Source organism: Babylonia areolata, chromosome 18, assembly GCF_041734735.1.
Source record: "Babylonia areolata isolate BAREFJ2019XMU chromosome 18, ASM4173473v1, whole genome shotgun sequence".
NCBI lineage: Eukaryota > Metazoa > Mollusca > Gastropoda > Neogastropoda > Buccinidae > Babylonia > Babylonia areolata.
The window spans coordinates 37027583-37040082 of NC_134893.1; the positions used below are offsets into that span (position 1 = coordinate 37027583).

Consider the following 12500-nt stretch of genomic DNA (forward strand, 5'->3'; position numbering starts at 1 on the left):
TGTGTGTGTGTGTGTGTGTGTGTGTGTGTGTGTGTGACGGTGTGTATGTGTATGTGTGTGTGTCAGCGCGCGCGCGTGCGCGTATGAGTGAGATACAGCAGTTTGTAAGTCAAATAATGATGATTTTATTTCGTGGCAAGAGTTTCATAGCAGCTCATTCAAATGCTAACGACGACGGAGAACTTTAAATAAAAAAAAATCCCCTCAAGAGACTAACAGAGCAGATTAATTCTGATTTATTACGCCATAATCACGTCGCTCGTTGACAATTTAATGATACATTTCTGAAATCAAGACATATACTTCAAAGCTACACCCCGACTTCCTCTTTCTGTAATACCGCCCCCCGAGCTTGCTTCACAACTTGCTTCTGTGTGTTTGTTTCTTTGCCTCACTGTCTTTATCTTTCCTCCCATGACTGACGACGTCAGTGCCAGGTATTCCCTCTGGTTAAATCCCGTTCCGTATGTGCGTGTGTGTGTGAAACAGAGAGGGTAACCTTGCAAGTTGTCATCGTAGCGACGCGCTGCCTTTGCTTTCTGTATGTTAAAACATGGCGTCACTCTGCTACAGTGAGGTTGTGCAGAAGTAGTGTACACACACACACACACACACACACACACACACACACACACACACACACACACACACACACACACAAAAGTTTCAGTTTCAAGGTGTCCAAGCGTGCCGACTGATTCATATGCGCTACGCATCTGCTTTATTCAAAAAAGAAAGAAAAAAAAAAGAGTAGGCGCCTGACCCACGTATAACTATAATGATAACAATAATAATAATGGTATTTATATAGCGCTGAATCTTGTGCAGGAAAGAAAGTGAACGTGAGTAAGACCTTCAATGCAGGGGACAAAACAAACAGCACAAACAGAAGAGAAACAACAACAAAAACCAGCAAAACAGAAAACAAACAACAACAAAAAAAAACAACAACAAAAACAACAACAAACAAACAAAAACAACATACAAAACAAACAAACCCAAAAAAAGCCAACGGGAACCCACCTGGGGAGCATCCTCAGCAGCAGGTTCTCCGTCATCCGTTTCTCCATGGACAGCTGCTCCGTCCTCTCCGCCACCACGGCCTCCAGGTTGTGGGCGTGCTTCTCCATCATGTCCAGCATGTTGTCGAAGATGTTCGACTTCCTGCAGAACCAAACACTCCCCAGTTGACAAGCCGAACTTAAAGACAAAACCAATAATATTCTCGGTCAGAGACCAGGCTGTAAGGAGTCATTTACACATCAGGCTGTCATCATGTCGAGCATATTGTCGAAATGTTTGACTTCTTGCAATACCAAAATATCCCCAACTGGCAAGCTGAATTTTAAAACAAAATATCTCTCTCTCTCTCTCTCTCTCTCTCTCTCTCTCACACACACACACACACACACACACACACACACACACACACACACACATATATATATATATATATATATATATATATATTAATAATGGATATTTATATAGCGCCTATCCTCGGTCATTTGCACTACATGCTGCCATCATGTCGAGCATGTTGTTGAAAATATTCGACTTCTTGCAGTACCAAACATCCCCAATTGGCAAGCTGAACTTCTTGGATACATAAATATTTCTTCATAGATTATGGATAATTATACAGTGTCTATCCTCGGTCAGAGAACTTAGCTCTAAGCGCTTTACAAACACGGAGTCATTTGCACTACAGGCTGCCATATGTCGAGCATGTTGTTGAAGATATTTGATTTCTTACAATACCGAACACCGCCAATTGGCAAGCTGAACTTTAAACCCCCCCCCAAAAAAAACCCTCGGTTAGAGACACAAGCTCAACGCTCTACAAACACAGTCATTTTCACATCAGGCTGCCTTCATGTCGAGCATGTTGTTGAAGATGTTTGACTTCTTGCAATACAAAACATCACTAACAGGCAAGCTGGACTTTTCTTTAATGGTGTGGACACTTCATAGCGCCTATCCTCGATCAGAGACCCCAGGTCTAAGCGCTTTACAACCACGGAGTCATCACGTTATTTTGCACAGCAGACTACCTGGCATGGGTAAAGCCGATTGAGAGCTGCTTTTTGGCGCTCATCATTCATTTCCTGTGTCATTCAGTCGGGCTTCAATGACGCGCGCTTGAAAACACATACACGCACACAGACACACACTACACGTGTACTCTACTACTACTACTTCTAATTTTAATGATCATCATCTTCTTCTTCCTTCATTATTATCATCATCGTCGTCATCGTCGTCATCAGCATCATCACTATCAAAATATGATAAATAGATAAATCACCATAATACCCCCCCCCCCACACACACACACCGTCAACCCCCTCCACACACACACACACACAAACACCCCCCCCCCCTTACACACACACGCCCCCCCTCCCTTACACACACACACACACACACACTCACGCATCGCCATCCCTCTCCACACATACACACACACACACACACACACACCCCATCCAACACTCCCACCCCTCATCCCCCCACACACAACACACACACACACACACACACACACACACACACACACACACACTCACACACACACTCACACCCCGCCACCACCCTCACGCCTCCCTTCCCCACAAACGCACACAAACACACACACACACTCTCCCCTCCCCCCCCCCTACAACACAACACACAACACCATCCCACCTCCTAACACCCACACACAACACCCAACACCCCACCCCACACACAAATCCATCCCAATCTCTCTCAAAAGCCAAGTCAAAAAAAAAAAAAAAAAAAAAAGAAGAAAAAAAAAAGAAAAGCCAGCCAGACTCACAGCAGCCCTTGCTGGAGGGGCTTCAGCCTCAGCCGGATGCCGGTCTTGAAGTCCGGCCGGAGGTCCGGGTCCGGGTGCCAGCACAGGTGCAGCAGGTGCACCACCCCCTCCTTCACCGTCAGCACGCTGGTGTCGGGCCGGAAGGGCCTCACTCCGGGCTGACTGGCGTGGTCCTCCGCGCGGAGCCTGCGGATGATGTCTGGTGGCGGTTTGGGGGGAGGGGAGGGGAGGGAGAAAGAGAGGGAGAGAGAGAGAAGGGAGTTGGGGGGGGGGGGGGGGGTGGAGGAGGAAGAGACATACAAGGACATGAATTAGGGTATTGTTGATGTATAGGCCTTGAGCCCTTTCAGACAAAAATAAACTGGAGTGCACAGAATGGAATGAATCACAAACTTATAAACTCTGCCTCCTCATGAGCAAGAGCTTTATTTATGCACGAAGTTCACAACATTCATCACTGTTGGTTTGTTTTCGAGAGAGGGGAGAGAGGGGGGGGGAGAGACAGACAGACAAACAGAGACAGAGACAGAGAGACAGAGATAGACACAGACAGACAGACAGACAGACCCACACACACACACACACACACACACATCCCCTCCACGAAAACAACCACCATCCACCAATTTTCAAAATACGTTTAAGGAATGGCTTAAACCCTACGCAGCAAATGTATTCCCATAACTTGTCAAAAGGCTTAAAATGAAATCAAAACAAAAAATCCACACACCTTGAGCAAAGTGTACTGGTAAATAAAAAAAAAGGAGGAAAAGCTGCAATAATGTGGACATTTCAGCCAATAAAACGGTCATCACTAACTTGATTTATTCAGTGACCCAACATTTTGTTCTCTCTGTCTGTCTGTCTGTCTGTCTCTCTGTCTTCAGTCAGCCGGACTGCTGTTCCCGTTATCGAACAGAATTTAAAGACACGTTCTGTAAAAGTCTTCGTCTGTTAAGATTTGGCTGATTGATTGAATGAATGATTGAGCGATTAAAACGGTATTCCATAAGCAGATACAGGCACCGTTTCCTCATTTCTCCGGAATCCCAGCAATCAGTCACCATGTCGCTTTAATTCTACCGTACATCACCAGATTAAAACTATGCTAGAGATTTGTTGTTATATTTGGCATTTGCCTTTGAAAGGACAGCATAAAATCGTGGGCTACATTCAACATTGGAAGAATCGGCCGCATGCAATATTGCATCAACATCATTCAGTGGCTGTGGCAATGAGACAACGAGCATTACACATTATTCAATCATCAAATGTGTAGACTACAGTTATATTCGTCAATGATTGAAAAGTAAATGAGGCAGCAATACACACGCTCACGCACAAAGACAGACAGACACAGACACACATACCCCCCGCCCCCACCACCATACACACACACACACGTACAACCGAAATACGGCGGCATTATAATTTTTGACACGTTGTTGAGTGTGCACGTGAGCCAAAAAACAAAAACAAAAAGACACAACCTCCTCAAGCCCTTTGGTCTGAATAAATCATCCATAACCAAAAAAACACAATACTTTGTCCAAAATAAACGGCAGAGCAACGACAAACCACCTGCTAATGTCGAGCTGAAGCATGTGGATGGATTAATATACCTGTGTTCTTGAGGTGGGTACGAATGCTGAAATAACTATTTTCAGTTACCCTTTACCTGTGCTCATGATGTGGGTGTGAATGTTGGTATTTCCAGCTGTATATGAATTACCTGTGCTCTTGAGATGGGTATGAATATTGAAATAAACGTTTCCATGTGCCCTTTTGTAATAATGATGATGATGATAATAATAATAACAATAGCAATAATAATAATGTTGATGATAATAATAATAATAATAATAATAATGATAATAATAACGGGCATTAATATTTTTCAGGCGCGTTTCTCCAGAAATACTGCTCAAATTGCTTTACGTTTCGTTCCCAGCTCCCCGCCTCCCCTCTCAATACCCCTTCCCTCCCCTCCTCCGCCCCCCCCCCACATACACACACGCAACTGAAAACCACTGCACCCCCCTATCCATGACGCCCTCTAGAAAACGGATCCCTGCAACACGCACTCAGGCACACACACACACACACACACGAATGCACGGACACTCGCCAGCACCTCCCCACACACGAATGACAAACGGTTATCCCCCGACAAAATAAAGCATGCATCTGAAACCAGATAATACCAAGACCAGCACTGAAAAATCCATCTTTTGGAAAAAAAGATGCGTTTTCAGAGCAGGCTTGAATGATTTCATGCGAGACAGAATGTCGCAAAGTTTCTGGCAGTTTGTTCCACAGTGACGGGGTCTGAAAAGAGAATGACCCTGTTGCTTCTGTTCTTTTTTTTTTTTGGTTTAATTATTTTTTTTACCTGTGCTCTTGAGGTGGGTGTCCCCCCAGGGCCCTTTCAGCCCGTACAGCTCGTACAGGATGATGCCAAACGAGTACACGTCCCCCTTCTGGGTGCCCTCCGGGGGTGCCGTGTCCGACTTGAGCAGCTCTGGAGCCCTCCACATCAGTTCTGGAACCAGACAAGTTCACTCACTCAGGACGGCCATTTTGTTTTCTTTCTCTCTACCCCCACCTCTACCAATTCCCCCATCTGATATTCAATCGGAATGGAACAGCCTATGGTTTTTGTCGTTACAAATACGATGCGTGTTTATCCACCTCTTCAATCTTACAAGCTTCTATTTTGAGTGATTTAATGATGTCACCCGCCGTTAATCGCTGCCGTCGTCATCTGCTGAATCGTATGTATGGAGAGGGTAAACGACGACGACGACGACGACGAAACCACCACCACCACGACAACCATCAACAACAAACACCAACCACAAACAAAAAGTAAGCAAATAAAACAACACCAACCTCCACTTCCTAAACCTTCTCACCCCCATTACACCTCCATCCCTCCCTCCACCCTCCTCCCTACCCCCCCCACCCTCTCCCTCCTCCCCCCCCCTGTACCCCCCCTACACCCCACACCTCACTCACTTCTACAGAAACCCTCGTCGTTCAGATCAGGGGCAGAGGAGTCGGGCACGGCCAGCTGACGGAGGCCAAAGTCGGCGATCTTGAGGACCCAGCGACTGTCCACCAGGCACTTGGACGACTTGAGGTTCCCGTGGTAGCCAAACTCGCTCTCGTGGATGAACGTCATACCCTTGGCAAAAACAAAAGAAGTAAAAAAGAAGAAGATAGACAAATGAACAAATGAATCAATGAGCAAATGCATAAATAAAGGGATGAATGACTGACTACACCAACAAATAAATATAAGAATGAATACATGAACGAATGAATGAATGAATAGATAAACAAATAAGTACACGAATAAATAAATAATTAATTAATTAAATGAATGAATGAATATGTGTATAACTAAATGCATAGATAAATACATAAACAAACACAAGAATAAATGAATGAATGAATGAATGAATGAAAGTATGAATGAAAGCATAAATGAACAAATATCAACGAACGTTTGAATGAACGCATGCAATAAATAAATAAATAAATACATCAATAAAATAAACGAGCGAATCAATCAATGAACAACCAACCAGCCAACCAAGCAAACAAACACTGAGGGGTACCTTGTGGAGGTCCTGCACCAGGGAGGTGATGAACATGTCGTCCAACGGGGAGTCCTCGTTCTGCAGAATGTCCTGCCATCAAAAGATCAACATGTGATAAATCTGAAGGATGAGTATATCCTGGTCCAACGAATTTTTGATGTTCATGCCATGCTAGATGATAAATATACGGTTATGAGTGCTAAAAACAACCAACAAACAACCCCCCCCCCAACCCTCCCCCAAAACAACAACAAAACAACAATAACAATAAAAAACACAGAGAGAGAGAGAGGGAGATAGAGAGAGAGAGAGAGAGAGAGAGAGAGAGAGAGAGAGAGAGAGGACTGTATAGAACATAAGCGGGTCATGGTGGCTGAGTTTAGAGTATGTAAGCCGGTTGGGGGTATACACCCTCGCATTAATTCTTGGTATGTTAAACTATGAGTCACTCTTGCAGGATATGTTCATATCGTGATTGTACAAGGGCAAATCCTGCACCGGTGACGTTTACACATATGTGCGCCACAGTCGCCTTCCAGTCCCAAGCCAAGCCCTAGACAAAGTAGATAAGAAATCACTGCTCCCGATGGCATTTAATCTTTAATGGTGACACAGAGACAGACAGACACTGAAGAAGGAAACTGGAGCAGAAGGTATCAGAACCAGGAACCAAGCTGACGGACGCAAAAGCCGAGTGGTTCTTCTTCTGCGTTTACTCGTATGTACACGAGTGGGCTTTTACGTGTATGACCGTTTCTACCCCGCCATGTAGGCAGCCATACTCCGTTTTCGGGGGTGTGCATGCTGGGTATGTTCTTGTTTCCATAACCCACCGAACGCTGACATGGATTACAGGATCTTTAACGTGCGTATTTGATCTTCTGCTTGCATAAACAGACGAAGGGGGTTCAGGGCCTAGCAGGTCTGCACATATGTTGACCTGGGAGATCGTAAAAATCTCCACCCTTTACCCACCAGGCGCCGTCATCGTGATTCGAACCCGGGACCCTCAGACTGACAGTCCAATGCTTTAACCACTCGGCTATTGCGCCCGTCACCGTTGGACTTTCAATCTGAGGGTCCCGGGTTCGGATCCCGGTCACGGCACCTGGTGGGTAAAGGGTGGACTTTTTCCCCCCCGATATCCCAGGTCAACAGCTGTGCAGACCTGCCAGTGCCCGAGCCCCCTTCGTGTATACGCGCATGCAGAAGATCAAAAACGAACGTTAAAGATCCCGCAATCCATGACAGCGTTCCGTGGGTTATGGAAACAAGAACATATCCAGCATGAAGCCCCCCCACCCCCACCCCTGCCGCCCAACCACAGCCCCCAAAACGAAGTATGACTGCCTGAGTGGCAGGGGTAAAAACCGTCATGCACATCAGTAGAGTCGCACTTGTGTATTCGAGTGTCCGTGGGAGTCGCAGACCACGAACGGAGAAGGAACAAAGCTTTCGCCATTAATGAAGGTCCTTGTCCTCCTCTTTTCGTCATTTTGTATTTTGTATTTGTATTTCTTTTTATCACAACAGATTTCTCTGTGTGAAATTCGGGCTGCTTTCCCCAGGGAGAGCGCGTCGCTACACTACAGCGGCACCCATTTTTTGGTATTTTTTGCTGCGTGCAGTTTTATTTGTTTTCCCTATCGAAGTAGATTTTTCTAAAGAATTTTGCCAAGGGCAACCCTTTTGTTGCCGTGGGTTCTTTTACGTGCGCTAAGTGCATGCTGCACACGGGACCTCGCTTTATCGTCTCATCCGAATGACTAGCATCCAGACCACCACTCAAGGTCTAGTGGAGGGGGGAAGAAAATATCGGCGGCTGAGCCGTGATTCGAACCAGCGCGTTCAGATTCTCTCGCTTCCTAGGCGGACGCGTTACCTCTAGGCCATCACTCCACATCTAAACGTTCCTGAGGGGCAATGGCCTGTGATGAAAAAAAAAAAAAAAAAAAAAAATCACGCTGGCATCCTTTCTCACCCACAGACTGCGCCGCGAGCAGAACTGGCTGACGATGAAGACCCGGGGCGGCTCGATGCAGGCCCCGATGAAGCGGTTGATGTTCTCGTGGGTCATCTCCTTGCGAGCCAGCAGCGCCTTCTTCAGGGCGCGAGTCACCTCCACGTGTCTGCGCATCACCGTGCGCACCACCACGTGACTTCCTGTCGGCACATCGAAATGAAATTTGGAAGAAAAAAATCTCTCTCATATATATATATATATATATATATATATATATATTTAATTATTATATAAATTATTATTCAAAAGAATTTTAGGATTTTGTCTGTAACTAGGAGAAATAATTTTGCTCATGTTCTAATGCTGGGGGAATTTTTTTTTTCTTTGCTCGGGAAAATGTCTTGTATTTAATGCATATTTTCTTGTTTGCTCGAGTGGGATTTTCTGTTTGCTAAGTTTTTGCGTGCGTGCGTGCGTGTGTGCGTGTATGCGCGCGCTTGTGTGTGTGTGTGTGTGTGTGTGTGTGTGTGTGTGTGTGTGTGTGGTGTGTGTGTTTTGGTGAGTGTTTTTGTGTGTTTAGCGACTGTGTGACCGACACGTGTTTATGTTTTGCCATTTGTGCTGCTCTTTGAGATGTAACATACACCGACACACAAAAGTGTAATTGTCACTACTATCATTAATTATTACTTTTACCATCATTTTTGTTGCAATACCAGTATTGTGACGAAGTCGATTATTATTAAGATGATGATGATGATGATGATGATGATGATGATGATGATGATAACGACCACAGTGATGGTGATGATGGTGACAGCTAATGTGATGGTGGTTGTAATGATGATGATGAGGATGATGATGATGATGATGATGATACTGCTGCTGCTGATGATGATGGTGATGGTGGTGGTGGTGGTGTGATGTTGATGGTGTAGTTGGCAGTGGTGATGACAATGATGATGATGGTGATGATGATGATGGTGATGGCGATGATGATAGTGATGGTGATGATGATGGTGGTTAGATGATGATAGTGATTATGATGGTGAAGATGAAGATGATGACGACGACGACCGCCACCACAACGATGACGATGAAGACGACGACAATGATGACGACAATGGTGACGGTAGCGATGACGATGACGACGACGATGATGACTGACTGACCGACCTTTGTACAGCCCCACGCGCACGTCCGGCGCCCCCCGCAGACTGGCCTGCCGACGCTCCCTCTCGGTGAAGTCGGCGCCGTTGCCTCCATGCAGCGTGTCCACAGAGGCCAGGAAGGTCTTCCAGCGGCTAGCCACCTTGCGCTGCACGGCGACAACAACACAGACCAGTTTCAGGGCGTGGGAACCATACACTACACTACACTACAATACAATGCATCTATAGTCACCCCTTTGGAAATCAATTGTGCATCCATAGACTCGACACTCACTCAACACAATATCTCAGCCCACAGCCGAGTCCAGAACACACACACACACACACACACACACACACACACACAGACGCACGCACGCACGCACTCACACACACACACACACACACGCACGCACGCAACGTGACAAAGGTTGGACCAAGAGATCAGAAAGCTACATATTTAAAGCAAAATACATACAAGCAAGTAATACACGACAGCGGCGCCATTTCCATCCCTTCCCTTCCGTAATCACCCTCCTCTCTCTCTTTCTCTCCACACACACACACACACACACACACACACACACACACACACACACACACAACACACACAACACACACACACACACACACACATACACAGAGAGAAAGGACAGCAATAACACCGCCACCAACACTACTGCTGCTACTGCTGCTGCTACTACTCCAACAACTACTACTACTGATACTTAAAGCGAAAGTAATTAAAGGTGATGGTTTATATAACATGGTGACGACCACAGTGATAATGATCTCTACAAAACACATCACAATAAAACATGTGCCAGTGAGGTCTGGCATGTCCAGGAACATCTTCCAGCGGCTCCCCACCTTGCGCTGCCAGGCAACAACAACAACAGCGAGCAAACGAATCAATTTCATCACAATAAAACATGCACAAATGATATCTTTGCATTAACTGCAGGTGATGATTGCGATGAGGATGACGATAATAATGATGACGACGAAGAAGACTATGTCGATGACGATGACGACGATGACGATAAATAGCATCACCATCATTAGCATCATTAGCAGCAGCATCAACAACATCACCGTCACCATCATAACAATAGCCAAGAAGTCTTGACTTGAACTGAATGCAATGGTGATGATGATGATTGTGGTGGTGGTGATTGGGGGGATGATGATAATGGTAATTACTACTATTACAACAGCTGCTACGCGAGGGCAGTATGCACAACACGTAACCCCGGCCTTTGTTTCATTGTTTATTGTTGCCATAGCAGCACTACCAAACCATACAAATGCCCAGCTGTGTCCACACAAAACTGTCACATCTCCACACACACACACACACACACACACACACACACACACACACACACACACACAAGACAAATCCACAAAACACAGTTCATTACATATTATCCTAACCATTTAGCTAGCTTCTTAGGGCAAATAACCCCACCACTACCATAAAAAAAATCCACACAAAAAACCCACTACCACCACCACCACGATTTATAGCTTTGTCAACTTCTGATATAACAAAGATATAAAATTGTGGAGCACGCTTCCTCTGACTATACCTATCTATTTGATAATCATGAAATAAGATAATTAATTAATTATTTATTTACACATTTATTTACTTTACAATTGCTGGGGTAAAAAAAAAAAGTCAGTGTCTTTACCCAGGGGCTGTCTGGGAAGACCATCACATCTTGCAGATGCCCTCATAAAATGACAGAGCACGTTTTCTCTTGTTCGTTTAATTAATTAATTTGTTTATCTATTAACAAAAAAAAAAAGAAAAGAAAAAAAGAAGTTTGAATGAATAGGCCTTCACTCGGGGTCTGCCAGGGGAGATCATCTCTCTTAGCTCCCCTCATAAAATGACACAACAAGTTTTCGCTTATTTATTTATTCATTCATTCATTCATCAAATAACTTGTTTTGGAAACGTCTAATCTCATTCATTCATTCATTTCACCAATCAAGTAAACAATTCATTTGGTCGTTTACCTATTAAAATGAATTAAAAAAAACACACAAAAAAACCCTTACCCGGGGTCTTCCAGGGGAGATCATCATCTCTCTCAGCTGCCCGTCGTCTAGAAGCTGGATGGCAGAGTACTCGATCTTCCAGGCCAGGCGGTCCAGACGCTTCTCGTACATGAAGTGTCTGCCACATCATCATCATCATTGTCATTATCATCATCACCACAATCATCACCTTCTTCGTCTTCATCGCCACCATGAACGTCACTGCAAAGGGAATGGACGTAAGACAGCAAAAAAATGCACAAGTACTTTCCAGTGAGATAAATAAAAATGTTTTGTATTGTATTGTATTGTGTTGTAAGAAGGAAGTGAGGGTAGATGGTAGTGCGGAAGAAGTGCAGGGGGTGGGGTGGGGGGTTACGGATTAAAAAAAAACCCCGCATAATTCATATCCATTATTCCGTATCCTTTCTTTTTTTCTGTTTTCCTTTTCTTTACCAATCCAATTCTATATTCAATTTTTTCTTCAAACCCATAACACTATTGCCAACCAAATGGATCAGGGTATATAAATGACAAAACACCACCAGACAGTGGTTTGTTGAAATGCAACTTTTATACTGTGAAGTCTTTTGAAAGGATTCATAAAAGGGGATGGTTGGGGGTAGGGGAATAAACAAACAAACAAACACACACACACACACTCGCCACAACTCAGCTTACAATGATAACTGTAACTGCAGCGTCCACACATTAAGGACAATAGGATAATTTATCCTGGATGTAAAATAAAAAAAAGGAAAAACAAACAAAACAAAAACAAACAAACAAACCAACCAACACCAAGAGCAAAAGTGTCGACAGCACAGCAAGGAAATACCGTTGATGGTGAGGATACCTCCTTCAAAGCACAGTAGTCATCGTGTCCCTCTAAAGCCGTCTGTCCCTTGAAG

General features: G+C 44.6%; 1 protein-coding gene across 7 annotated transcripts in view; it reads right to left on the reverse strand.

Moving 5' to 3' along the window:
- The window catches only part of LOC143292726 (guanylate cyclase 32E-like), a 419658-nt gene that overhangs the window by 17909 nt on the left and 389249 nt on the right, over nucleotides 1–12500 (reverse strand). For all 7 annotated transcript variants that reach the window (XM_076603252.1, XM_076603251.1, XM_076603256.1 and 4 more), the window contains 8 exons: nucleotides 11611–11728; nucleotides 9566–9707; nucleotides 8408–8589; nucleotides 6445–6516; nucleotides 5840–6008; nucleotides 5214–5363; nucleotides 2822–3020; nucleotides 1024–1164 (listed from right to left, as the gene is read on the reverse strand). In XM_076603252.1, coding sequence (XP_076459367.1) covers nucleotides 1024–1164; nucleotides 2822–3020; nucleotides 5214–5363; nucleotides 5840–6008; nucleotides 6445–6516; nucleotides 8408–8589; nucleotides 9566–9707; nucleotides 11611–11728 — 1173 coding nt within the window. The remainder of the gene's footprint in view (nucleotides 1–1023; nucleotides 1165–2821; nucleotides 3021–5213; nucleotides 5364–5839; nucleotides 6009–6444; nucleotides 6517–8407; nucleotides 8590–9565; nucleotides 9708–11610; nucleotides 11729–12500) is intronic.